The 26,263-nt window shown below is 44.7% G+C and overlaps 1 protein-coding gene across 1 annotated transcript in view; it reads left to right on the forward strand.

Annotated features, from left to right (window-relative positions):
- The first annotated feature begins 5,176 nt into the window (after nucleotides 1–5,176).
- dnah5l (dynein, axonemal, heavy chain 5 like) overlaps nucleotides 5,177–26,263 on the forward strand; it is a 113,207-nt gene continuing 92,120 nt past the window's right edge. Inside the window, exons 1-21 of the mRNA XM_056299258.1 lie at nucleotides 5,177–5,474; nucleotides 6,168–6,271; nucleotides 6,769–6,957; nucleotides 9,841–9,915; nucleotides 10,238–10,324; nucleotides 11,442–11,513; nucleotides 12,335–12,436; nucleotides 13,133–13,328; nucleotides 13,693–13,858; nucleotides 14,215–14,308; nucleotides 14,474–14,572; nucleotides 15,387–15,568; nucleotides 18,443–18,562; nucleotides 18,807–18,912; nucleotides 19,203–19,298; nucleotides 19,921–20,016; nucleotides 20,201–20,374; nucleotides 20,705–20,794; nucleotides 21,795–21,950; nucleotides 22,582–22,721; nucleotides 25,769–25,920. Coding sequence (XP_056155233.1) covers nucleotides 5,177–5,474; nucleotides 6,168–6,271; nucleotides 6,769–6,957; nucleotides 9,841–9,915; nucleotides 10,238–10,324; nucleotides 11,442–11,513; nucleotides 12,335–12,436; nucleotides 13,133–13,328; nucleotides 13,693–13,858; nucleotides 14,215–14,308; nucleotides 14,474–14,572; nucleotides 15,387–15,568; nucleotides 18,443–18,562; nucleotides 18,807–18,912; nucleotides 19,203–19,298; nucleotides 19,921–20,016; nucleotides 20,201–20,374; nucleotides 20,705–20,794; nucleotides 21,795–21,950; nucleotides 22,582–22,721; nucleotides 25,769–25,920 — 2,794 coding nt within the window. The remainder of the gene's footprint in view (nucleotides 5,475–6,167; nucleotides 6,272–6,768; nucleotides 6,958–9,840; nucleotides 9,916–10,237; nucleotides 10,325–11,441; nucleotides 11,514–12,334; nucleotides 12,437–13,132; nucleotides 13,329–13,692; nucleotides 13,859–14,214; nucleotides 14,309–14,473; nucleotides 14,573–15,386; nucleotides 15,569–18,442; nucleotides 18,563–18,806; nucleotides 18,913–19,202; nucleotides 19,299–19,920; nucleotides 20,017–20,200; nucleotides 20,375–20,704; nucleotides 20,795–21,794; nucleotides 21,951–22,581; nucleotides 22,722–25,768; nucleotides 25,921–26,263) is intronic.

The following is a 26,263-nucleotide window of genomic DNA, read 5'->3' on the forward strand; positions in this document are numbered from 1 at the left end:
GTCCGGTGAGACGGGAGCAGTCAGAACAAGAGCTGGCAGTATCGATCCGGTCCGATCACCGTAGAAGCTGATCGTGTGTTCTTGTTTCTTGTTGTTATTTAGAAGGCGCAGTTGAAGCCCTGAAAACAGTGGACTTTCATATCCAACACCTTCATTTTGAATGAAATGTAGCATTTACATGTGCACACATGCACGGGTCGGGGGAAAAGGAGCTATAAAAACGAAACGGCAGGAATCTAAATGCGGATTTATTTTCTGAAAAGTAAACGATTGGTTATCTCAGCGAGTCTAGATGAGGACCCCCCGCAGCATGGGCGACCCGCGCTGCCATCTGACTGCGTGTCTTTCAGTGCGCTGGGTTAACGCATGGATTAAAGCTGGCATCTGACATCTGATCCTTATCAACAAGCCCGGCGCGTGCGTGCGTGGGAGCGTGCGTGAGAGCGTGCGTGTGTATGATTTTTTTTGGTCACTATAACTGAGCACTTAAAAAAGGCTGCGTGTTGGATTTCTGACAAAACATTCCCCTGACACTTGAGTAAAGTCGACCTGAACTGGTTTTCAGCCCAGCTGGGATGTTTGTCCCGAACGGAATTTTCACCTGACAGCGAGAAACGACCGGAAGCCTGAACTTCCACAGTTTACACAGCCAGCATTTCTTTTTCTGGAGGGTTATCCCCAGATAAACTCCATTTGAGACTCCCCGGCTCTCCTTTCAGTTCTGCTCTAAATATGTGACTGCGGCGCTCCCTGCTGTCCGTTCGGGAGAATTACATGTGCAGCTTCAGCCCACGACACCGGAGTGGGGGGGGGGTCTGTCCGGGACGCGATATTATGAACCCTACATAGGCCTCGCCAAAATCCCGTTTCTGGCTTTGTCACGTGTGCGCCACCGTAGCAACGCGAAAATATGTTGTTATGGGGTTAGCGCTCATCAAGGAAACGCTGTACACCCACAATTTAACCTGTCTAAGTTATCCACAATCAACATTAACGTTTTTAACTCAATCTTTGCTTGCTCCACGTTTGAGCATAGGATACTTCACCCCTTATCATGACTACAAACAAAACGAGCTCCTATATTGTAGTAATATGACTTTTACAAGTCTTACACATTAGCGCCACCTTCAGCTCTTGCACATTAGCGCCACCCTCAGGAAGATGACATATTTGACTCTGTCGTGATGTACTACTCAATGTAACCTTTTAGCTGGGGTTCATTCTGATTCTTTGTCTCATCAAGCCTCAAATGCATCACAATTATAATACCAATAACGTATCCAAGGAGCAGAGGCAGACCTTGTAACCTAAAATTGTTAGGTTAGTCAACTTAAGGCTATTCTTTCCCTCACAATCATAATTTCAACCCCATGGTTCACTTTTTAGACGATTCATAAGTTCAAATTGAAGGTAGCTAACGTTAGCTTTGCTTCGCACCGAGTTGATAGTTGATTGTTTCCTTAGCAACGCAGCGGAAATCCGGCGTCCGTTCGCGGAAATCCGGCGTCCGTTCGCGAGATTTGGGACAGGGTACGGGATTTTGGCGAGGGCTATGTAGGGTTCATAATATCGCGTCCGGGACTGCAAGAGAGGGGGGCATCATAAAGCCAAGAAAGAAGTGGGCGTAACTTGTAGTCAGAAGGGGCGTGACTGGAAGTGGGCGTAACTTGTAGTCTTCATGGCTGCAGACAGATACTCTCGACACCGGACGGTCACGTCTATGTCGCTCGACTGTTTAAGGACTTGACGGACCGACGTCATCTCGGGACTTTACTCCGTTACTCGAGAGGGTTCCTATCTTGAACAAACCCCAGGAGCATCGCTGAACACAATAAAGGCGCTTGGAAACCATTATCCGTATCCGATTATCCATATATATAAAAAAAAGGATCCATATCCAACCCACATGTTGAAAAGCTGTGGGAGAGAGACTCGGAAATTGACAAGAAATGGGTAGCGACTGTACAGAAAACGGCTTGTCACGGGTGTCTGAAATTCAGGTTTGACCAGAAATGTAAAGCGCTTTGAGTGGCTGTTGCAAATAGCAGCTCATAAGTGTACTTGGTACCAGAACACTTGAGGCTGAAGATCGATGACAGACTTTATGGTCATATCATCAGATCTGTGGCCGTATGTTTTGGACACTCGGGTGAAGAGAGGAGCAGAGCTGTCAACTGATCACCATCTGGTGGCGAGTTGGATCAGATGGCGGGGAAGGCTGTCGAACAGACCTGGCAAACCCAAACTTGTAGTGAGGGTGAACTGGGAACGGCTGGCGGAGGCCCCTGACCGCGAGGTCTTCAATTCCCACCTCCAGAAGAAGTTCCCGTGTATCCCGAGGGAGGCTGGGGACATGGAGTCTGATTGGGCTATGTTCAAAGCCTCTATTGCAGATGCGGCAGGTAGGAGCCATGGTCATAAGGTCATTGGTGCCTGTCGAGGTGGTAACCTAAGAAGTCAGTGGTGGATACCGGCAGTGAGGGAAGCCATCAGGCTGAAGAAGGAGGCCTTTCGGGCTTGGTTGGCCCAGGGGTCCCCTGCAGTAGCAGATAGGTACCAGGAGGCCAGAAGGGCTGCTGCTTCGGTGGTCACGGAAACAAAAACTTGGGTGTGGGAGGAACCGGCGAAGCTACGGAGGACGACTTTCGATTGGCCTCAAGGAAGTTCTGGCAAACCATCCGACGACTCAGGAAAGGGAAGCAGGGCTTGACCGAGGCTGTGTTCAGCCAGGGAGGGGAACTGTTGACCCGGACTGGGGATGTTGTCGGGCGGTGGAAAGAACACATTGAAGAGCTCCTGAACCCGACTAACATGTCCTTTGTGGAGGAGGTTGAGTCTGAAGAGTTGGGGGAAGAGCCCCACCCATATCCCTGGCAGAGGTCTCTGAGGTAGTTAAGAATCTCCTCAGTGGCAAGGCGCCGGGTGTGGAGGAGATTTGCCCTGAGATGCTGAAGGCTTTGGACATTGTTTGGCTGTCTTGGCTGACACACTTCAGAGTTGCATGGAGGTCGAGGACCTGTGGAGTGGCAGACTGGGGTGGTGGTTCCCATATTTAAAAAAGGGGACCGGAGGGTGTGCTCCAATTATTGGGGCATTACAATGCTCAGCCTCCCTGGGAAAGTCTACTCTAGGAGTCTGGAAAGGAGGCTCTGACCGATTGTTGAACCTCGGATCCAGGAGGAACAATGTGGATTCCATCCTGGTCGTAGAACAACGGATCAACTCTTTACTCTTGCAGAAGTGCTGAGGGGGGCCTGGGAGTTTGACCAGCCAGTCTACATGTGTTTCGTGGACTTGGAAAAGGCTTACAACCGTGTACCCCGATGCACTCTGTGGCGGGTACTGTGGGAGTATGGGGGGGAACCAGGGCAGCTGCTACAAGCCATCTGGTTCTTGTATAACCAAAGTGAGAGCTGTGTCCGCATTCTGGCTTTCTATTCTACCAGGTAGTTCGTTACATACACCTGTCGTTCCAGGTGTACGTGAATGTAACTGTTACATAAAGGAAGACAAAGTGCGCGCGCACACACTCGCACTTTGTCTCTCACCAACACTGTAGTGAAAGTTTGACCATTGCCATGGTAATGAGTGTGTGTGGGGGGGGGGTACTTAGTGACTTGGCAACTAAACACAAAACAATGACTTGAGAGAGAGAGAGAGAGAGAGAGAGAGAGAGAGAGAGAGAGACAGAGAGACGGGGGGGGGGTCCAGATCTACTTCCTGATTCCACCGAGGCTGTCTGTACCTGTCTCTCACTCACCTGTTCACACTTCAGACACAGTCAACGACAGAGACGAAGGCCACAAGAAAAGGGAGAAAGAGACAAAAAGAAAAGCGAAGGAAGAAAGGAGGATCAAGGGGAGAGACAAACAGGCAAAGAGAATTGAAGCGAGAGAGAGAGAAGGAAAAGGAGAAGACAGACCAAACTTTCACTGTTCAGCCTGGAGACGTGTCCACAGGTCGGTCACATCCCAGTATCAAATGAGAAATATTTTACATTTTAGATGTTTATCTAGCACATTATGTCTGACAAGTGTGCTTATTGTGACTGATAATAATGCGATGACAACAGTAATAATAAGGATGGTAATGATATTAGTAATGATAATGATAATAAACTTATAAACCACTTTTGAAAACCACAGTTTCGAAGCGCTTCACACAAAGTAATGGAAAAAGAGGAAAATGAAAAATGGAAAAATGAGACTGCAGTAAGGACAAGCACGGTATTAAAGGCAGAAGGAGTGGGATTTTCCTGAAAATCAGTGTATAAGTGTATAGACTCACACAAAAATAATCCCTCTCAATCATCACGAGAGAGCCACTAGACGTGTGTGGTGGTGGCTGTGTCTGCAGAGACCCTGTCCTCTCTCTGTATGACAATCAGTTACAGTTGGGGGGGGGGGTTTAATGTAATTACAGGACATAGCCCACTAGATTTGGCACCCTAGTCCTCGCTGGTAATGATATAGCCTTTTATTGTTGACAGGTGATTCTTAATAAATTCAAAGGCTTTTGCAGTGGAAAGCAGCACATGTCTATTCCAGGACTTGTTTCAGTAGGCACAGACTTATATTGTAACATGTCATCAGCATGGCTTGAACAGTAACAAGCAGCCTATCGGTGGGGTTGTCTTGTAACCACAAGTTACAGCAGTTTTAAATGAACACGTGGCCTTGCCTCCATTTGACGGCGTCGATCTGCTCCGCTGAAATACTGGTGCTGACCACTAGATGGTGCTGACGCCCAAACAATACCTTGATTTTTAAAAATTTTTTTTACTCATGGTGCGCGCGGAACTGCCGCCGCGGGGTATGCGTCGAAAAAGCCCTGAGAGGGAAGTTTAGTAGGAGGCGCTCACAACAACAACAACAACAAACAACAACAACAACAACAAACAACAACAACTTAGTTTTGTACAGCACCTTTTAAGGAACCCAACGACGCAACTGATGTGTGGACACACGGAGGACAACGAATGACGTTACAGCGGCGAGGACGTGCCAAAGCTAGCTAGCTAGCTATAACTAGCCACAGTTTTGGGATATGACTAATCCCCGTGTAACCAGGTTAAAATTAATGTTTTCATTTTATTTTATTTTAACTGATGTTTTTTGATACATATGAAAGAACTTACTCAAGCACCCTGTCTGTCTGTCTGTCTGTCTCTCTCCAGATGAGTGACACAGAGACAAAGCCACCAGAGGTTTCAGTGGAGGATGGGCCTTATGCTCCCCCCGTCGACGGCCCTGGTCCCGGGCTGATTGGCTCCAGTCCTCCCCCTGACACGGAACTCCAGGCCAGTGAGCAGGAGGAGAACCCGAATGAAGGGCTGGGGAGCCGGGACGGTCCTGTGGCGGCGGCAGTGGTAGAGGAAGAGGAGGAGGACGAGGAAGAACAGGGAGGCTCAGAGCACATCTCACCGCCCAACAACTCAGTGAAACCCAAAACTCCTTTTCTCAACCTCCGTAAAGGTATGAAGAGAAGAGATAGAGAAGATAATGTTAAAAGAAAGACTAACAATAGAAGAATAAATGAAGATAAGATAAAAGATAAGGTGAATTAAGGTAAGACGGGAAAATAAAAAGAAGATAAAAAAGATATAAGATAAGTAAGTGAGAAAGTACTTCCTTTGGCAGAGTCAGAAAGCATGTCACAACACAAACTCAGACTTGCGCTGGTGTTTCCTCAACTACAATATTAATATTAAGCTCGAATTTGTCATTTTAAAGCCTGAGACAGTTAAAGTGGAAAAGGATTTCAAACAACAGAGAAGAAAGTAAGCAGATGGTAAGCATGGGTTCTGTCAGAGCTGTTTCACCAATGCTCATAAGGACAATGAAGGAATAGTTTTGAAGTTTTGACACTTTCCCTATTTTCTGCTCTGTGATTACGACGTCGAGTCGATGCGAGTCGACAGTAGTCTGTTGAAAACAAAGTGATGATTTGATTTTGTCTTCCAAGCCAAACCTAGTGTGACTATGAATGAATGTGTTTGTCATGTTTTTTGGAGTCTTTCTGGTGGTTACTCGTGTGTGTGTGTGTGTGTGTGTGTGTGTGTGTGTGTGTGTGTGTGTGTGTGTGTGTGTGTGTGTTTTATTATGACTTATTGGTGGACAGTATTCTCCACAGGCATCATTTTGATTATTTTCTGCTCCTGTATAAAGTCTTGACTGACAGGGGACACCGGCGACTAGGAGGCCACAACCCGAGATCCACCAATCGCATGGCTTCCCCAGTAGTTGCTCCCTCCCCCACCACCAGCGTCTCTGTGAGTAATGAGCGGTGACAGCCTGCCGGTAGGGGGCGCCATAGAAAATTAAAAAGATGAACTACTTTAAGAATTTGTAATTGTATTTATTCAATATTATGGAGGTATGTAGAGTAAAATTGTGGTATTTTAACAAAAGAAATAATCAAAAATAAACCAAAAAATATTCACATAATAGAATTTTCAGGTTAAATGAATACCATTAATGAATTCAAAAACTGGAAAAGAAATATATTTTTGTATTGTTTTCCAAACCTGAACTCTTCTAAGGCTTCTATTTTCTGTCATTGTGTTGTTTTAGTGTCGTGGAAAAGCTAGAGTTGATCTTTAGACAGATAAAGTATTGGGGTATTGAGTGAAAATTAGTCTTTTGAAAAGCCAAACCAGAGATAGAGAGAAAGAGAGCGAGACGGACGAATTGATGGCGATATTGATCGACAGATCTATTTTATTCTGTCTGTCTGTCTGTCTGTTTCTCCCCCCCTCCGTGTTTGCAGGTGTCTGGTAAACGGACGATGGTTTTGTCCAACGAGGCAAGGAGAGAGATGGTGAAACAGGCTCGGGCAGCAAAGGAGGAGAGGAGAGCCACGCTGGACAGTCGACATAAGTACCTGGTCAGCAGACTGGCAGATGGAGGGATGATGGGGGAGACGGAGGTGGAGGACGCCCTCATCTCTGACGATAAGGTAGACAACAGTTTTGTTTGGCTCTGGCCTGCACTGACAAAAGGACAGACATATATAGAAGATATATAAGACATACACTACCGTTCAAAAGTTTGGGATCACCCAAACAATTTTGTGTTTTCCATGAAAAGTCACACTTATTCACCACCATATGTTGTGAAATGAATAGAAAATAGAGTCAAGACATTGACAAGGTTAGAAATAATGATTTGTATTTGAAATAAGATTTTTTTTACATCAAACTTTGCTTTCGTCAAAGAATCCTCCATTTGCAGCAATTACAGCATTGCAGACCTTTGGCATTCTAGCTGTTAATTTGTTGAGGTAATCTGGAGAAATTGCACCCCACGCTTCCAGAAGCAGCTCCCACAAGTTGGATTGGTTGGATGGGCACTTCTTTGAGCAGATTGAGTTTCTGGAGCATCACATTTGTGGGGTCAATTAAACGCTCAAAATGGCCAGAAAAAGAGAACTTTCATCTGAAACTCGACAGTCTATTCTTGTTCTTAGAAATGAAGGCTATTCCATGCGAGAAATTGCTAAGAAATTGAAGATTTCCTACACCGGTGTGTACTACTCCCTTCAGAGGACAGCACAAACAGGCTCTAACCAGAGTAGAAAAAGAAGTGGGAGGCCGCGTTGCACAACTGAGCAAGAAGATAAGTACATTAGAGTCTCTAGTTTGAGAAACAGACGCCTCACAGGTCCCCAACTGGCATCTTCATTAAATAGTACCTGTTAGAGCCTGTTTGTGCTGTCCTCTGAAGGGAGTAGTACACACCGGTGTAGGAAATCTTCAATTTCTTAGCAATTTCTCGCATGGAATAGCCTTCATTTCTAAGAACAAGAATAGACTGTCGAGTTTCAGATGAAAGTTCTCTTTTTCTGGCCATTTTGAGCGTTTAATTGACCCCACAAATGTGATGCTCCAGAAACTCAATCTGCTCAAAGAAGTGCCCATCCAACCAATCCAACTTGTGGGAGCTGCTTCTGGAAGCGTGGGGTGCAATTTCTCCAGATTACCTCAACAAATTAACAGCTAGAATGCCAAAGGTCTGCAATGCTGTAATTGCTGCAAATGGAGGATTCTTTGACGAAAGCAAAGTTTGATGTAAAAAAAATCTTATTTCAAATACAAATCATTATTTCTAACCTTGTCAATGTCTTGACTCTATTTTCTATTCATTTCACAACATATGGTGGTGAATAAGTGTGACTTTTCATGGAAAACACGAAATTGTTTGGGTGATCCCAAACTTTTGAACGGTAGTGTATATTTATACAGCAGACTGTTATGCCGGGATCAGACCACACGAATTCAGCCCGATTTTGACATGATATTGTCATTGCTGACAAATTTCCAGCATCGGAAACCGATTATGAATGTTGGGAATGATGAACAGCTGTCTTTAGCCTGTGTAATGTGACATAATCAAAGAACAACAGTGTGGCGTCTCGGATGCCTCGTGACACCCCGACGAAAGTCTAGCATGTCAGAATCTTTTGTATGTTCCTGCCTAGTCTGACAACTGTGACGTGCTCCTTGGCGTTGACCAGTAGGATGACAGAGTACTCTCTGGTGCACATATGTAAACATGGCAAAGGGAAAGAGGGATGCTGCTGTTGCTGCTGTCAGGTGGCACTGCAAAACCAAGGTAAGGTTTGTTGAGCAGTGGCAACAATACCCCTGGCTTTTTGACGTTTCCTCAAGGGATGACCATGACAGGGTCAAAAAAGATAAATGTTGGCGAGAAATGGCGGGGGCAACACTGGCTGCAGCTGTCCACAATTTTTTTTTTTCCAGAACACAAGACCACCAGTATCACACATTGCACAAAAATTGTGTCGTCACTAAATATCTACTAAATATCGTGTGGTCTGATCCCGGCATTACTCCATTCTCTGTATAGACAGACAGACAGACAGACAGACAGACAGACCGATAGATGGATAGATTGATTGATTGATTGATTGATTGATTGATTGATTGATTGATTGATTTATCCTATTGATACTGTGGACCTTTATGGCATGATGATGAAAGTGTGTACTGAGAATATTCTTGTCTTGTTTTTTTTTTTAATCGTTTCAACATATTTTCCCATTCGGGAAAATACAGTGATTGATGGATTGACTGGTTGATTTGAGTTTCTTCTGGCCACCAGCCGACCTCCATTCACAATTGACTTGCTTTGCAGTATTAGGTGTGAGGAATCAATTCGTTTATTTTGATTCAGCCATAAGAAATTTCATTTTAAATCACAAAAAAAAAAAAATTGGGGGGGGGGGGTAATCGCAACAATAGCATTGGTTAGTGTGGTCGCCTCACAGCAATAAGGTCCTGAGTTCGTGTCCTGGGGTAGTCCAACCTTGGGGATCATCCTCTGTGTGGAGTTTGCATGTTCTCCCCTTGTCTGCGTGGGTTTCCTCCGGGTGCTCCGGTTTCCTCCCACAGTCCAAAGACATGTAGATCAGGTGAATCAGCCGTACTAAATTGTCTCTGAGTGTGAAGTGTGTGTGTGTCAGCCCTGTGATGGACTGGCGGCCTGTCCAGGGTGTCTCCCTGCCTGCCGCTCAATGACTGCTGGGATCAGCTCCAGCATCCCCTGTGACCCTGACAGCAGGATAAGCGGTTTGGATAATGGATGGATGGATCACTAAAAATCGACCCATTTTCCACGTGTTGTGTGCACTGTGACCACAAATGTAAAAAAGCACACCCCCCCCCCCAAATACAAGAGATGAAAACGAGAAAACCAAACACGTCGACGTGAAACAAAAAAGGACTGAACCAGCAGACCGACTAGATGAACTGTTGTGATTCGCAGGAGAATGTCATCTAAGATCTTGTAGATTTTATTTTGTTATTTCATCTGTTTTCAGTTCAGTCTGATTGAGGAGTTCTTCTCTCCACACGGCTCCAAGAAGCTTGTATTCTTTTACCAAGATGTGAAACAGGTCATTTACTTTCCTTCACCTTTCTTTCTTTCTTTTTTTTTTTTACTCTTTGATCATGTAGACACAGAAGTGCCTGGTTATCATAAACTTTAACATGAATGAAGATAACTTTCTCCTCCTCTCTCCTCTTTTTTCCATGTTTTCTGGGTTTCTCTTTCAATGACTCTGACACTCTCAAACTCTGAACCATTCCTTTCCCTTTTTCTTTCATCTGTCTACTATCTCCCTTCATCTTCCTGTCTCCAAATTTGACAGTCTTACCATGCTCCTTGTTTGCCTCAGTCTCTCATTTGCAATGTCTGTCTCTCACTCTCCCCCTCAGTCTCCATCTTTTGGCCATGCCTCCTTGGTAGAACCAGTTAGCTCCACCCCTCCAAAGAAGCTCTTCCTCACCACAGGAACCTCAGAGGTAAACTTGGCCCTTAACACCTCACATGTAGTTATGGCATCACGTGTGGATCACATGATCTGTGCACATGAACATGTTCTTTGTTGCAAATGAACTTCACCCATTAAAACTTTAGGTTACTTCCGTAACGCTGGTTCTCTGAGTAACATGAGTGAGATGTCTCACTATGGGATACGCCCCCTCGCGTATTCACAGAAGCACTTGTACCGTTACACCAGCCCTGATTGGCTGGTAGTCATGATGTCTGCGTCAGGGCCCTGTGCCTTATATGTGACTGACACAGCATCACTCATCATTCAATCACCTCTTCTCACTTCAGAAGCAAGCTACTGTCACCCGTATCTAAGCTGACTAGCTAAACTGTCCTCAGACCGGAGCGAACACTTCTTTCGCCGGACGCTAGCTGCTGAAATACCGGTACAACTGCCTTCCTGGTGTCATTAGCTTGCTTGGAGTAGCAAAGTTAACGTGCTATCTAGCTTGTAGAAGCAAAAATACTCCGCTGTTTGGGATATTAAAACCATGGAAATGTCCCAAAACATATTTCCCAAACACAACGCCCCCATGTTCAAGATATTTCCCATGTGATTTTGGCCAAAATGAGACGATGTGAAGTTCATGTTGTTTTCCTGTGCGGCTTGGTCACGTTGTGCAGTGCTTCCACACAGGGGGGATCAACAACAGATTGGATTTATTTCCGAAGGAATTATTACCCAAGACACATTCATTCACAGTCTGTGCTCAGGAACAATACTTTAATGTCTGCTATCCATTGACCATTGTCTTACCAGCAAGTACCAGGCTGGCCAAGCTTGTGTTGCCATGGCAGACAAAGCCTGTGCATTGTTTCCTTGTGTGTGTGTGTGTGTCTGGATTACCAAGGTAATGGTAAACGCAATGCTTTGCTTTATTTGTTGTTGGACTATGGTGATGTGTACAGAATACAGACAAACTATTCACAAGGTTTTTTTCAGTTTGACTGCAGGTACAGAGACTCTCTTATTCTTTTTGAGTTCCAGTAATTAGATTTTAGTCTAAAATCTACACTAAAACCAAATGATCACTATTTAATTTAACCAAATGACCACAGTAAACTTTGTCTGTCTGTCTCGTTCAGCCTTTATTGGGAAAGTGTCTGTTCTTTCTGAGGACTACAGATAAAGCCATAAGCACCGCCAACATACACCAGGTCAGTACAAACCGACCGGCCGAGAAGCCACCCAGCAAACGGCTATCACCCAGTCTACCAGTCTGTCAGCTGGCAAACCAGTCATTCAGTTAGACAGCTAGTGCGTCTTTAAACTAGGTAAATTAGTTAGACAGCTGGCAGCACAGTGGCGCAGTAGATAGCATGGTCGCCTCACAGCCTCACAAGAAGGTCCTGGGTTCGAGCCCCAGGGTAGTCCAACCTTGAGGGTCTTCCTGGGTCGTCCTCTGTATGGAGTTTGCATGTTCTCCCCGTGTTTGCGTGGGTTTCCTCCGGGGGCTCCGGTTTCCTCCTACAGTCTAAAGTCATGTAGGTCAGGTGAATCGGCCGTAAATTGTCCCAAGGTGTGAATATGAATGTGTGTGTCTGTGTGTGTGTGTGTGTTTGTGTGTGTGTTGTGTGTGTCGGCCCTTTGATGGCCTGGCTGCCTGTCCAGGGTGTGTTCCCGCCTGCCTCCCAATACTGCTGGGATAGGCTCCAGCATTCCCGCGACCCTTAGAGCAGGATAGGCGGTTTGGATAATGGATGGATGGATAGTTAGACAGCCTTTCAGTCAGTCATTCAGTCAGATAACTTGTCAGTCAATCCCCCCCATTCAGATAGCCAACCAACCATTCAGTAAGTCAGTCATTCAGGTTTCGAGTAAATTATTCAGTCAACCAGTTGGACAGCCATTCACTTAGCTTACCAGCCAACCAACCAGCTAGTCGTGTAGCCCACCACCTTTGCATGTGCTACATGTCTGTGTTCTACCTGCCTCTCCTGCTACGTTTTAGCATGACGTGTACTTCCTGTGTTTACAGGAAGTGAACTTTGGCATGTTGGACTGTTTTGATGGCAACATTCTGCAGAGCCTGGAGAGACTTCTGTCAGACATCATGTTACCTGCCCTCAGGTCCCAGCAGGTATGAGGGGGAGTCTATAGCAGTGGTTCTCAATCAGGTCCTAAGGTACCACCAGTACTGCTTGTTTTCCATTCTAGTTCATTGCATTCATCTGTTGTTCCAGGTGAATGTCTTCCCTGATTGGAGGCTGAATAACTGGAACATGAGCGTAGCATCCATCTGTGACACTGAGTGCATGGTAGTGTGTCCTTACTCCTTAGCGGTGCTTAGTGGCAGTGGATGTGTCTCCTGACAGCAGTGCTTACATTCCAAAACTGACAACAGCACAGCTGGTGACGAGTGTGTATGTGAGTGTGTATAAAAGTGTGTATGTGAGAGAGAGAGAGCGAGAGAGAGAGAGAGAGAGAGAGAGAGAGAGAGAGTGTCTCCTGCCTGCTACCCTCCCTCTCACTGTCTCTCTCTTTCTGTCTGCCTCCCCTTTCCTGGCTTCTTTCCCCTCTCCTCCTCTGCTCTGTCTCGCTCTCTCTCTCACTCTCTCTCTTTTGATTTCTATACAGCTCTCTCTTTCCCTTTCAGTCACTCTCTCCCTCTTTTATGCTACCAATGTCTCCTTTTCTTTTTTGTCCTCCTTCTGCTGCCCCCCTCTCTCTCCCTATTTATGTCTCTCTCCTTTTTCATGATACTAATGTCTCCCCCTTCTCTCTCTGTCTGTCTGTCTGTCTCTCTCTCTGTCTCTGTCTCTGTCTCTCTGTCCAGACTTGGGGCAGTGTGAAGGAGGGATTGTCCTGTCCAGACGTCCAGACCTTCTTATCCTCTGTGGACCGATTCATCAGCAACTTGGCCTCCGCCAGATCCAACATGGACACCAAATTCCACCTCCTGCTGCCATCGCAGACAGAGCTCACCGCCGCCATGCAGGACCTGAGCAGCCCTGCTGAGTACACCTCCGCAGGTAGACAACCCATCCCTCTGAGTCAGACAGAAAGAGACGGAGAGACAGAACAAGGATGATAAAAGTAGGGCTTTCTCCCCTCTATTTAAAAAGACTCAACTTTAAATGATCAAACTAAGGTTTGTTGTACTTAAGTATGGATTCAATCTCAAGTCCGCATTTGGCGTTTAATTGGACTTGAACATAAGAAAAACATGCTTTTGAATGTGACACCCCCCCCAGTAAAACCAGTCCAGTTCCAGTAGCACAAGATTAGTTATTCACTTGTTAAATCCACCAGTTCAGAATTATTCTAACAGTAAGGTCGAGCCTGTGGTTAGCTCGACCAGTCAGAGGGGCAGTAACTCTGATTCTCTCCTCTCAGCCAATAACAGCGAGCTGGTGCAGCATCTGGAGGGTGTGGTCTTGACGTGGGTCAATCAGATTAAGCAGGTGCTGACGGAGAGCGAGCAGGTGAGGAAGGAGGCAGATGATGTTGGACCGTCAGCAGAGCTGGAGCTCTGGAAGCGACGCATGACTACTTTCAACAGGTACACACATACACTACATTGTACACACACACACACATTACATGCTTCCACATATAATAGAAACAAAAACATACACACACTACATTACGTGCATACATATGCACGCACACACACACACACTACATGCTCACACATATAATAGAAATACATGCACATACAAACACAGACACAACATGCTCACACAAAATAGAAATACATGCATATACACACATGCGCGTGGGCGTGCGCACACACACACACACACACACACACACATGCATATTGGCTGTTGTAAAGTTAAAAGTCAGTTTGGAAAGTTGAGTCCTGGAATGTAAATATGCCTTGTATATGTGTGTGTGTGTGTGTGTGTGTTTCAGCCTGATGGAGGAGGTTAAGCGTCCTCATGTGAAAAGGACTCTGGGAGTTCTCCAGGTGGCCAGGTCCAGGACTCTGCGTACGTGGAGAGAGCTGGTTAGTACCATGTCACCGTTAGTTTAAATTAACTAGATTAGTTTAGTCTGGTTTAATCTCCACTGGCCTAGTTTTGGTTTAATTAATCTAGTTTGCTTTTGGTTATATATAGCTGATTGATTGATTGATTGGTTGGTTGGTTGATTTCACTGATCATGTTTTAAGGATGGGAACATCACTGTTGTGGCCAACGAGGCCAAGGATAACGTCAAGTACCTCTACACCCTGGACAGATTCTTTGAACCCCTGGGAAAATGCACCCCGGTAGGGACTCGTCCATCATTCATTCATTCATTCTCTACTACTACTACTTTTGGCTGCTCCTGTTAGGGGTCACCACAGTGGCTCATCAGTTTCCATCTCTTCCTGTCCTCTGCATCTTCCTCTGTCACACCCGCCACCTGCATGTCCTCCCTCACCACATCCATAAACCTCCTCTTTGGCCTTCAACTTTTCCTCTTGCTTGGCAGCTCCATAATCAGCGTCCTTCTCCCAATATACCCAGCATCTCTCCTCCACACATGTCCAAACCATCTCAATCTTGTCTCTCTTGCTTTGTCTCCAAACCGTCCAACCTGAGCGGTCCCTCTAATATACTCGTTCCTAATCCTGTCCTTCTTCATCACTCCCAATGAAAATCTTAGCATCTTCAACTCTGCCACCTCCAGCTCCACCTCCTGTCTTTTCATCAGTACCACTGTCTCCAAACCATATAACATAGCTGGTCTCACAACCATCTTGTAAACCTTCCCTTTAACTCTTGCTGGTACCCCTCTGTCGCAAATCACTCCTGACACTCTTCTCCACCCACTGCACCCTGCCTGCACTCTCTTCTTCACCTCTCTTCTGCACTCCCTGTTACTTTGGACAGTTGACCCCAAGTATTTAAACTCCTATGCCTTCGTCACCTCTACTCCTTGCATCCTCATTCATTCATTATGTCTTTCTTTTCTGTTTGTCTGTCTGTCTGTCTGGAGGGTGTTGTATGTACCACAGGGCTTAATTGTATATACGTCAGTAAAGTCAACTGTCTGTCTTCCTTTCCCTCTCTCTCACTTTCGCTCCATCTCTATATCAGACCAGTATGTTGGAGCACATTCCCAGTTTGATGACCAGTATAAGATTGATCCACACCATTTCCTGGTACTACAACACCTCGGAGAGAATGACATCACTCTTCGTCAAGGTGACCAATCAGATGATCTCTACCTGTCGGACATACCTGACGCAGGGCGTGGCCAGAGTCTGGGACCACAGCAGGTAAATCATTCAGCTGCAACCACATCCATACAGTCACACAACAGACACATAAACATACATAAATACATACATACATGCAGTGTTGGGGAGTAACTAGTTACATGTAATGATGTCACGTAATTAAATTACAAAATAAATGTAGTTGTAATCCGTTACAGTTACTGAGAAAAATATTTGCAATTAAATTACAGTTATTAATCAAAATGGTGGCAATTATGAAAGGGACACATCCCAGAATTTTCCATAAGCACCGGCTGTTGGCTGGATGGCCAGACATTAAAACATTTCCAGCCGACTACTTTCTTACTGTTTTTTTTTTCCCGTAGTGCATTGCTTCTTGCCCTGTTGATGTAAGATGCTTGACATCCAGTTGAGCATAGCCTACATCATGAAAGTGAAAGTTAAACTGTCACTCAATGCTTGTTTGTGTGTATGTGCTTGTCTGTCACATGAGGAGCAGCCAGGACAGGTAATGAGGCCATACATTTTTGGGGTTTGTCAACTTAAGTCCAAATGATTTTCTGCATCTTTCCGGCAAACCAAATAGACACATGGCTCTTTGTTATTGTCAGCTGCTTTTCACACTGATTGTGTAACACTGATTTATTGATGTGGAATGTTGTTTGAGAACTGGTTTGTCTTGCCCGTCTACTGTACTACTACTACTACTACTATAGCTACTTTCGGGCTGCTCCCGTTAGGGGTTGCCACAGTGGATTATCCATTTCCGTCCCTTCCTGTCCTCTGCATCTTCCTCTGTCATGCCAGCCACTTGCATGTCCTCCCTCACCACATCCATAAACCTCCTCTTTGGTCTTCCTCTTTTCCTCTTGCCTGGCAGCTCCATATTCAGCATCCTTCACCCAATATACCCAGCATCTCCTCCGCACATGTTCAAACCATCCAGACTCTTGATGCTCCACCATCCTTTGGTGAGGTCTTCTCAGCCATCAGATCACTGAAAAACAACAAATGCTCAGATCTTGATTCTATCCCTGCTGAAATTCTAAAGCAAGGAGGCAACCTCTGCACACGAGCAGTTAACCTGTTCATTGCTGAGGTGTGGAAGCAGGAATGTGTCCCTCATCAGTGGAGGGATGCAGACATCATCACCATAACAAGGGTGATAAATCTGTGTGCAGGAACAGCAGAGCGATAGCGCTCTTTGCAGTGGCTGGCAAAGTACTGGCAAAAGTTGTGCTTCACAGGCTGGTTGACAACATTATTGAGGGTCTTCTTCCAGAATCCCAGTATGGCTTCAGGGTAAACAGAAGCACTACTTACATGATCTTCACTGCATGACAGCTGCATTAAAAGTGTTGAGAACAGAAGCAAAACCCGTTCATTGCCTTCGTGGACCTCTCAAAAGGTATTTGACACCGTAGACCATGACCTCCTTTGGGAAGGCCTCCTGCATTAATGTCTGCCCCACAAAATTTGTCAACATATTGTGTCAATTTCACAAAATGATGAGCGCCAAGTTTATAGTGAATGGAATCGTTTAATCCATTCAGCAATCATTTGGCGTATGCACAGGTGTGAGATAAGGCTGTGTGCTTGCACCATTGCTTTTTAACATCTTTTTCCTCTGCGTGACAACTCTCCTGCATAAGGACATAGAGGCAGAGAGTGGGGTGACTATTGATCAGAAGGTTCCAAGCCACCACAAAGTTCAGGACAGTGAGCATACTCGAGCTACAGTATGCTGACGACTGTACTCTTGCGGCACACCCTCCAGCAGCACTGCAAGCCACCCATACAGCTTCTTTGGGGTTAACATCCTCAAAGCAGAAATCCTCTGCCAATGTCATCTTATCCCCCACCAGAACTTAGCAACTTTTACATCTCAGACTCTCCTCTTGCCCTTGCACCACACTTCAAATACCTTTGTAGTGTCTTCTCTGGTGACTGCCACATCAATCAGTACATCCAGAACAGGATCCAACAGGCCTTGTGCTCCTTTGGATGCTTCAGGGAGCAGGTCTTCACCAACAACAACCTGCACCTTAATACAAAGATTGCAGTCTATCAGGCAGTGTGCCTGTCTACACTTATGTATTGATGCGAGACATGGATGCTTTACAGCCGCCACCTGAAATAACTTTCACATAAAATGCCTCCAGTGTATCTTGAAAGTGACCTGGCAGGATCGTATCTCACATCTGGAGATTCTAAAATGCACCAGCAGCAGGAGCATAGAGGCCACTGTCTTTCACCACCATCTCAGATGGCTTGGCCACCTCATCAGGATGACAGAGGACCACATTCCTCGCAAGGTCCTCTATGGCCAGTCGAGGCTAGAACATCGCTCAGCCAGTGGACCAAAAAAGAGGTTCAAAGACCAGCTGAAGGTCTCCCTTAAGAAGTGTGGGCTTCACCCTGGCACACTAGAATCGACAACCACTGATCGACGCAACTGGCGCTGTCTATGTCATGGAGGCATGAAGCTCGCTGAGAAAAAAAGAGGAAAAGCACCTGATAAAGAAGCACAGGAGACATAAATCCACATCTGCGGTTAATCCCACACCACCCTCTGCCAGAGCCTTTGTGTGCACTGCCTGTGAAAGACGGTGTGCATCCCACATTGGACTTTACAGCTACCAAAGGACTCCTCACAAAAAAAAAATAGGGCTCATCATCGGATACGATGGATAACCCAAGGAGTGTGTGTATGTGTATGTGTATGGTTATTTGTGTGTGTGAATGTGTGTGCGAGAGAGCGCGTGAGTGAATTTGTGTGTGGCTGGGTTTTTCTGTTTGTTTGTTTGTGTATTTGTGATTATGCGTGTGTGTTTGTGTGTGTGTGTGTGTGTGTGTGTGTGTGTGTGTGTGTGTGTGTGTGTGTGTGTGTGTGTGTGTGTGTTCGTTCTCCAGACCAGTGTTGTTGCAGAGGATCTCAGAGTGCTGTCAGTTGAACAGAGAATACCAGAGGTGTTTCCATTCTGTCAGAGACAAACTGAGAGAAAACCCAGAAGACAGACAGTTTGAGTTCAGGTAAACAGCGGGTTGACTTGAAACATCGATCCTTTTAAAGAACTATTTCGTGTTTTTCAGCCTGGGTTTTTGCCATCATGCATATCAATCATGACATAATTTTACACACTGGATTAATTTAGGTGATTTTTGGACATGGGGCCACCACTGGACTCAGCTTTACACCAGCATCTTATGTCCACAACTCAGCTGGATAAATAGAGATTGAAGGTCCTGTTTCTTATATTTCTGGTGTCTTTGACAGTGAGAACTACATCTTTGGGAAGTTTGATGCATTCTGTAGGCGTCTGGAGAAAATGGCTGACATGGCCGCTACGCTGGAGAATCTGGCCTCTCTGCAGCACATGAAGGTGGAACTGGATCCATTTCTTTAATTTCAAACTGTGTGTGTGTCTGTGTGTATTGGTGCTCTGTACTTGGCTTCCACCCAGGCCTGGGATAGACCGCAACCCCCAATACCCATGATATGGATTAAGCGGGTATAGATGATGGATGGATGGATGGATGGATGGATGGATGGATGGATGGACGGATGGATGGATGGATTGACGGATGGATGGATGGATGGATGGATGGATGGATGTGGGGACAAATCATTCTCAATGACTCTGACCTGGAATTGAACTGAGCTGAATTGCAGGTGGAGGGCATTGATAAGATCTATCTGCGCTATCAGACCGTCATCTCCACCACCAAGTCCAAGACGTACAACATCCTCGACCACTCGAAGGCGGAGGTAACCATGATGACTGTCTTTTTACGTTTGGCCTTTCTGCCAGTTGGGTTGTGTAACACCCCTTGCCATTGTTGGTCGTTATCGTGAAGTGTCGTAATACATTGTGGAATATTCCTGCCAGAGTAATGTCCAGTGTTTGCATACTCGTGAATTATATATTTGATGCATCATATGGTTTCCAACATACTAAAAACACTCGCATACTATTTTGGAGTACTAATTAGTACTAGTATGTGATTTCGTACACACTCACTGTCTTTCCCCACAGACAGGCTGGCTCCACCACCTTGTTGGCTTTGGTACTCTTTTTGTGTTTACACCATACAACATTCCCACTGTGAAGATTGAACTCAGCCATACGCTACACACACCACACTGATTCTACACATCACACTTCACTGAACATTTCCTTAGAATTTCTATAATGTTTGATAAACTCACTTCGGTTTTATCTTAGATATTTTGTGGTTGCCCCTTTGGTTGGGGCTTTGGAGACAAACCACAACAGTGGTATCACCATCTGGCAGAATAGAACTGACCCTAATATGAGTTGATTTAATCAAAACTATTCCCACCTTTTAGTCATATATGTTTACTGTGTGTGTGTGCGTGTGTGTGTTAGTTTGACAGTGACTATGAAGAGTTCCAGGTCCAGATCCACAGTCTGTACCAGGCCCTGGAGGCCCTGCTCGACTTCTGGTTCAACCAGTCTCTCACCGTGAGCAAACGATAGATAGATAGATAGGTAGATAGATAGACAGATAGATAGATATATACGATGGAACAAATGACATTTCTGGGTGCTTAAACAGTAGATTTTTCAGAACTGAATGATGAACTTTCATATCTTTACCTGAATCACACTCCGCTCTCTCATTACCCCCACCACCACACCCCAGCAGACTGAGCGCATGCTGGAGCTGCTGGTTGTCTTTGAGGAGGGTGGAGGCGGGCGGCTGGAACTGAAGAGGAGGTACATGGTGGCTCTGCAGCACTATGGCAGAGATGTGGAGCTGGTCAGAAGAACTTACCAGAAACACAGAGAGAACCCCCCAATACCCAGAAACATACCCCCGGTAAATACCCCCTGTCTGTCCTATCTGTTTTTCTTTCTTTCTTTCTATCTGACTGTCTGTCTGTATTATAGCCTGCCTGGTATGCCTGACTGTCTCACTAATTCTGTCTGTCTTTCTAACTGACCAACCAGATATTATAAATTGCATCTTTATATTGGTTGAAACAGCTCATAAAAAAGACCTGGTTCCCATTTCGATGTTTCCAAAGGCTGCTTAATATTCAGGAAACCCTCAGATACAAAACTTGTATCTCTCTCTCTCTCTCTCTCTCTCTCTCTCTCTCTCTCTCTCTCTCTCTCTCTCTCTCTCTCTCTCTCTCTCTCTCTCCAGATATCAGGGCGGATCATGTGGTCTCAACAACTGTACAAGAAAATTGAGGCTCCCATGTCCATCTTAAAAGACAAGCTGGACATTCTCAAGGTATGATGGACTGCTAGTTTATAAGCACAAATAGTATTATTATTATTGAAAATACTATTTTAATAAGATATAATAGATAATTATATTGTTATATAATACTATATTATAGTAATTATTATTATTATTATAGTAATACATTATACTATATAATAGATAATATTAGATATAATAGTAATAATAATAATGATATGTTGCACAATATGGATGGATGGATGGAATTATATCATTATTTATATAATAATATTATAAAGAATTGTATCATAATAATAATAATAATATTAAAGCTCTACATCTCCACTAAATCCATCACCACAACAACTTACTCCAGTTTGACCAACTGCCTCACTGATATTAAATCATGGATGTGAGCCAACTTCCTCAAATTAAATTGTGATAACTCTGACATGATCATCTACTACTACGACTACTTTTACTTTTGGTGACCAGTACCCTGTGGTGAGGGTTTATAGATGTTGGCGTGGCGACCAGTACCCTGTGGTGAGGTTTTATAGATGTTGGTGACCAGTACCCTGTGGTGAGGGTTTATAGATGTTGGTGACCAGTACCCTGTGGTGAGGGTTTATAGATGTTGGTGACCAGTACCCTGTGGTGAGGGTTTATAGATGTTGGTGACCAGTACCCTGTGGTGAGGGTTTATAGATGTTGGTGACCAGTACCCTGTGGTGAGGGTTTATGGATGTGGTGAGGGAGGACATGAATGTGGCTGGCTTGACAGAGGAAGATGCAGAGGACAGGAAGAGAAGGAAACGAATGATCTGCTGTGGCGACCCCTAACAAGAGCAGCCAAAAGTAGTAGTAGTCATTGTCGTCAAGTCTGTTTTCGTTTAATTTATCCAGTTTAATTCCACAGGAGCAGTGCACATTGTTAAACATTTCTCTGAATGTGCAAGTTTAGCCAGCATGGCCCATCTGACATCTGTCTGCCTGTCTCTCTGTCTGTTTGCCTGTCTGTCTGTCTGTTTGCATGTCTGTCTGTCAGGGTCCAGAGCTGTCTAAGGTGATCAGGAGCTATAACAAGATGGCAGCGGCTCTGTTGGAGTATGAGGTGTTGTATCTGCGAGCCTGGAGCCAGGCGGCCGAGGAGACCCAACACGGCCTCACAGCCTCACTGTTGGTCCGACACAACCACACCAAGGTACCGATGGATGGATGGATGGTTGGATGAATATATATCTAGAAATACAAAACCACAATATAATAGTGTACAGCAAAGGGGATTAAGGCTGTTAGGGGTGGAAAGATGGATCAGTCTTTACAACAAATTATCAGTATTCTCATTATAATTAGTAGTGGTTGTAATAAATGTGGTGCTTGTTGCGGTAGTAGCTGTAGTAGCTTTGATTTTTGCAGTATTCAATCAGTCAATCAAGCTATATTTGATGGGCATATCGAAAACTCCGCACATTAAAATCCCATGCTCTCGCTTCATTTGAGAGCAATTGAAAGTTCCTACAAAATAAAAGCAGGAGAGAAAAAAAATGTAAAAGAAAATGAAAAAAGACTTTGATGAATGATAAATTAATTCAAATAGAAATAATCGCAATCAAAAGTACCAATGAAAATGTTTACTAGCAAAAGAAAGGTAGTAAACTCAGAATTACCTCGTCTGATTTAGTTTTTCCTCTGGTCCAAAGAGAGACCATTCCAAAGTCTGGGCCGCTAGAAGCCAACGTTTTTGTGTTCTTGTTTGTGAAATAGATAAGAGAGAGGAGATATGAAGGGTCTATCTGGAACATGCTCATGATTGTTGTATTTTTCTGCCCCAGGAGATCTTGGTTAACCTTGACCCCTCGGTTCTGGAGGTTCTGCAGGAAGCAAAGTGCATGAGCAAATTGGGCATTGCCATACCAAAGGTCATCCTGGGCTTAACTTCCAAGAGTCTCCGGCTCAAGAGTCTCTACAGCCGGTAAGAAAAACTGTTGGTGCTCTGCTGCATCCCTCAGCTCAACCTTAAAGCTGCAATAATAATACATTTTATTTGTGGGCGCCTATCAGAGCACTCAAGACACCTTACAGAACACAGTAAAAAACAAGCAGAACTGTATCAGACAGCATAAAATCAAAACAAAGCAGGGTAGACAATAAAAAGTTAACACAACAGATAAGTATAAAATCATCATCTGCACAAAACTCAATGAAGTGTGTATCAGACTGAATATGCCAGTTTGAAAAGGTGCGTTTTGAGATGGGATTTGAAGGTTGAAAGAGAGTCAATGTTGCAAATTTCTTGTGGGAGAGAGTTCCCTAGGCGGGGGGCAGAATGACTGAAGGCTCTAGACCTCATGGTAGTCAAGTGGGCTGATAGTGTAGTGAGTTGGAGAGCAGAAGAAGATCTGAGAGTGCGGGAGGGCGTGTGGATATGATGGAGTTCAGAAAGATATGAAGGAGCTAGGTTATTAAGGGCCTTAAAGGTAAGGAGCAGGATCATGAAGTCAGTACGGTATTTAACAGGGAGCCAATGGAGTTGCTGAAAAACAGGAGTGATATGATCTATGGAAGGAGTTCTGGTACTGATACGGGCAGCTGAATTCTGGACCAACTGAAGTTTATGAAGACACTTGAGGGGAAGACCAAAGAGGATAGAATTACAGTAGTCAATACAGGATGTAACCAGGGTGTGAGTGAGTATGGCTGTACTTTTAGGTGTAAGTGACGGGCGAAGACGATTAATATTGTGTAGGTGGACGTATGCAGACCGAGTAACATTGTTGATGAGAGCTTCAAAAGATAATGTGCTGTCCAGGATGACACCCAGACTCTTAACCTGAGGTGATGGAGGAACTATAGAATTGTCAATAATCAGAGAAAAACTAGCGGGTTTGGCCAAAGTAGATTTAGTGACTACTAGGAGGACCTCAGTTTTATCACTATTAAGTTTGAATAAGTGATATGAAAACCAGGATTTAATTTCTAGTAAGCAGTCAGAGAGGGAAGTGGGTGGACAAGTGGAGGTAGGCTTGGTGGATAGATGAAGCTAGGTGTCATCTGCGTAGCAGTGAAATTGAATGCCAGATTTCCTGAAAATGTGGCCAAGAGATAGTAGGTAAATAATAAATAGGAGGGGTCCCAAATACAGAGCTCTGGGGAAAATCGATAGTAACAGGAAAGGACTGTGATCTCAAATTTTTAAGTTGGGCAAACTGAGTGCGGCCAGAGAGATATGATCTAAACCAATCAAGGGGGGTGCCAGTTATTCCAATGGAAGCTGATCTCTCTAGGAGGATGTTATGTGAGATGGTATCAAAGGCTGCACTCAGATCAAGGAGGACAAGTATGGTTGAGAGCCCAGAGTCAGCTGCCATCAACAGATCATTACGGATCATTAGCAGTTTTCACCAGCGCTGTCTCCATACTGTGCATGGAGTGAAAACCAGACTGGAATTGTTCAATCAGACGAATGGCAATGAAGGTCACATACAAAAAAATGGTCTTTATAAGACTTAAGTGGTATTTGATTTGAATGGTTGGTGTCTGGTAGGACTACGCCAGGAAAATGATAGGGTGCATAGGTAGTGTTGAGTTTGAAGAAGTGAAGTTGTTGTGTCTTACAAGTAGTTATGACAGAACAAGCTGGTAGAAGACCTTTACCAACAGATAGTACAACATCAATAAGTAAAACTCAGATTCAGCCAGGATTTATTATTTGTTTCTGAAACAAATGCTGCTCTCAAACAAATGGTGCTCTCATTCATGCCGAACGGAGCTCTGGCATTTAGAGACGCATAAATTCAACTAAAATGACCATCTTCAGGGTTTAGACTTTAAATGAGAAATGGCTTTTCTGGGAAGCAACATCGCCTTGCCAGGGCAAAACATCATTCAGATGAAGCAGGATCCAGATTCAGTTTCACGAGGAGCTGACAAAGATGCTCCCCCCCAAAGAAAATGATTTCAAGCGAAGACAAGCATTAAAGACAAGCATTTTTCAGCTTAATTTTTCTACACAAACTTTTCACAAGAGTTTAAGAGTTCATACGAGCCAGCCAATCTACAAGACAGCGTTCAACCTAACATTTCACTTGTTAAACTAAGTGCTTCTCCTATCGACTCTGAGTCCCGACTGTCATGGCCACTCCTGGTTCTGGCCACTCCAGCCCTGTTTCCTGCATCTCATGTCTAGCGCTGCTCTGAAAACACCGTCCCAGTCCTGAGTCCTGTCCAGTTTTCCTTTGTTACCCATTTGCCTCAAGGCTGTTGTTGATTTTTCAATTATGTTTCTGTGTATTTAAGTTTGGCTGCTTAGTTTGTTGGTTGTCAGAGCATACTGTCGTGTGCCTGTGTTATCCTGATATCCTCATGTTCCCTACCATTAAACCTTTTGTTTCAACTGTTACCATGTCTGCATTTGGATCTGCAATTCCTCTTCCCTCCCCCTGACAGCCAACAACTTGTTCCACTTGCAGTTATCACTGCTGCCAAACATCGAGGCTCATTTGTGAGTTACCCCCATAAAAACACACCCGTTAAACTGTTTGAACCACCACTAATGCGCTGGAGCCCACTGATATGGAGTGAGACACACACTTTATTTCTAATCGTGTGATAGAAAAGCCACTTTTCTGTGTCTACTGTGATATGAATAAGAGTAGCTGATTCAAAACACCAGAATAATAACACAGAAGTCCTTAATGTCATCAAAGCTGATGCATCACTAAGAATATTATGATGCTGAGAGCAATGGAATTAAGGGTTTTAGAATATTTCCAGTAGCGAGTCATTCTTTCTTCTCTGTTTTGCTTCAGAATTTTTGATGAAACAATGTTATCATACTTTTTCCAGAGCAGATGACTCCAGAAACCTGCTAAAGGAACTACATCAGATATGCGACTGATTTTTTTTCAACTTTTTTCCTACAAAATTCATGTTAAATCCACCAAACGTTTGCATGAGCACACGAAGACATGGACACATGGCCCCATGACCTCTGGGTACTCACGTTTCTTTGGCTTCCAGACTGCTGGAGATGCTGCAGGACTATGAATTGGCGGCAGTGAGGATCCCAGCACTTCTCGCTCCTCTGATGCAGCCGTTCATCAGTCGCATGGAGACAGCGCTCTCCCCCGGCCTCACCTCCCTCTCCTGGACCTCGCTGAACACCGACACATGTATGTATGGACGGACTGATGGGTGGATGGAGAGATGGACAGGGGAATGGATGGTTAGAGGGGTTAGATGGAAAGATGCACTTGGATAGGGGATGGATGGATGGGTGGATGGATGGAGGGGGAAATAGATGGTGAGAGGTTGAATAGAAAGATGCAGTTGATGGGTTAGTAGTAGGAAACAGTGTTTTTGTCATTCCCTTTTAGCTGTGGCCCCCCAGGCTGGAAAATTGCCAACACTGGATGAAAAATAAAAACAGTGAGAATTCATAACCTCCAGTTGTTGCCTCGCCTGCCTGTGAAACAATATGTATTACAATCACAATTAGACTAAGATTGTCCAAAA

The sequence above is a fragment of the Lampris incognitus genome, chromosome 19 (assembly GCF_029633865.1).
Source record: "Lampris incognitus isolate fLamInc1 chromosome 19, fLamInc1.hap2, whole genome shotgun sequence".
NCBI classification, from domain to species: Eukaryota; Metazoa; Chordata; class Actinopteri; order Lampriformes; family Lampridae; genus Lampris; species Lampris incognitus.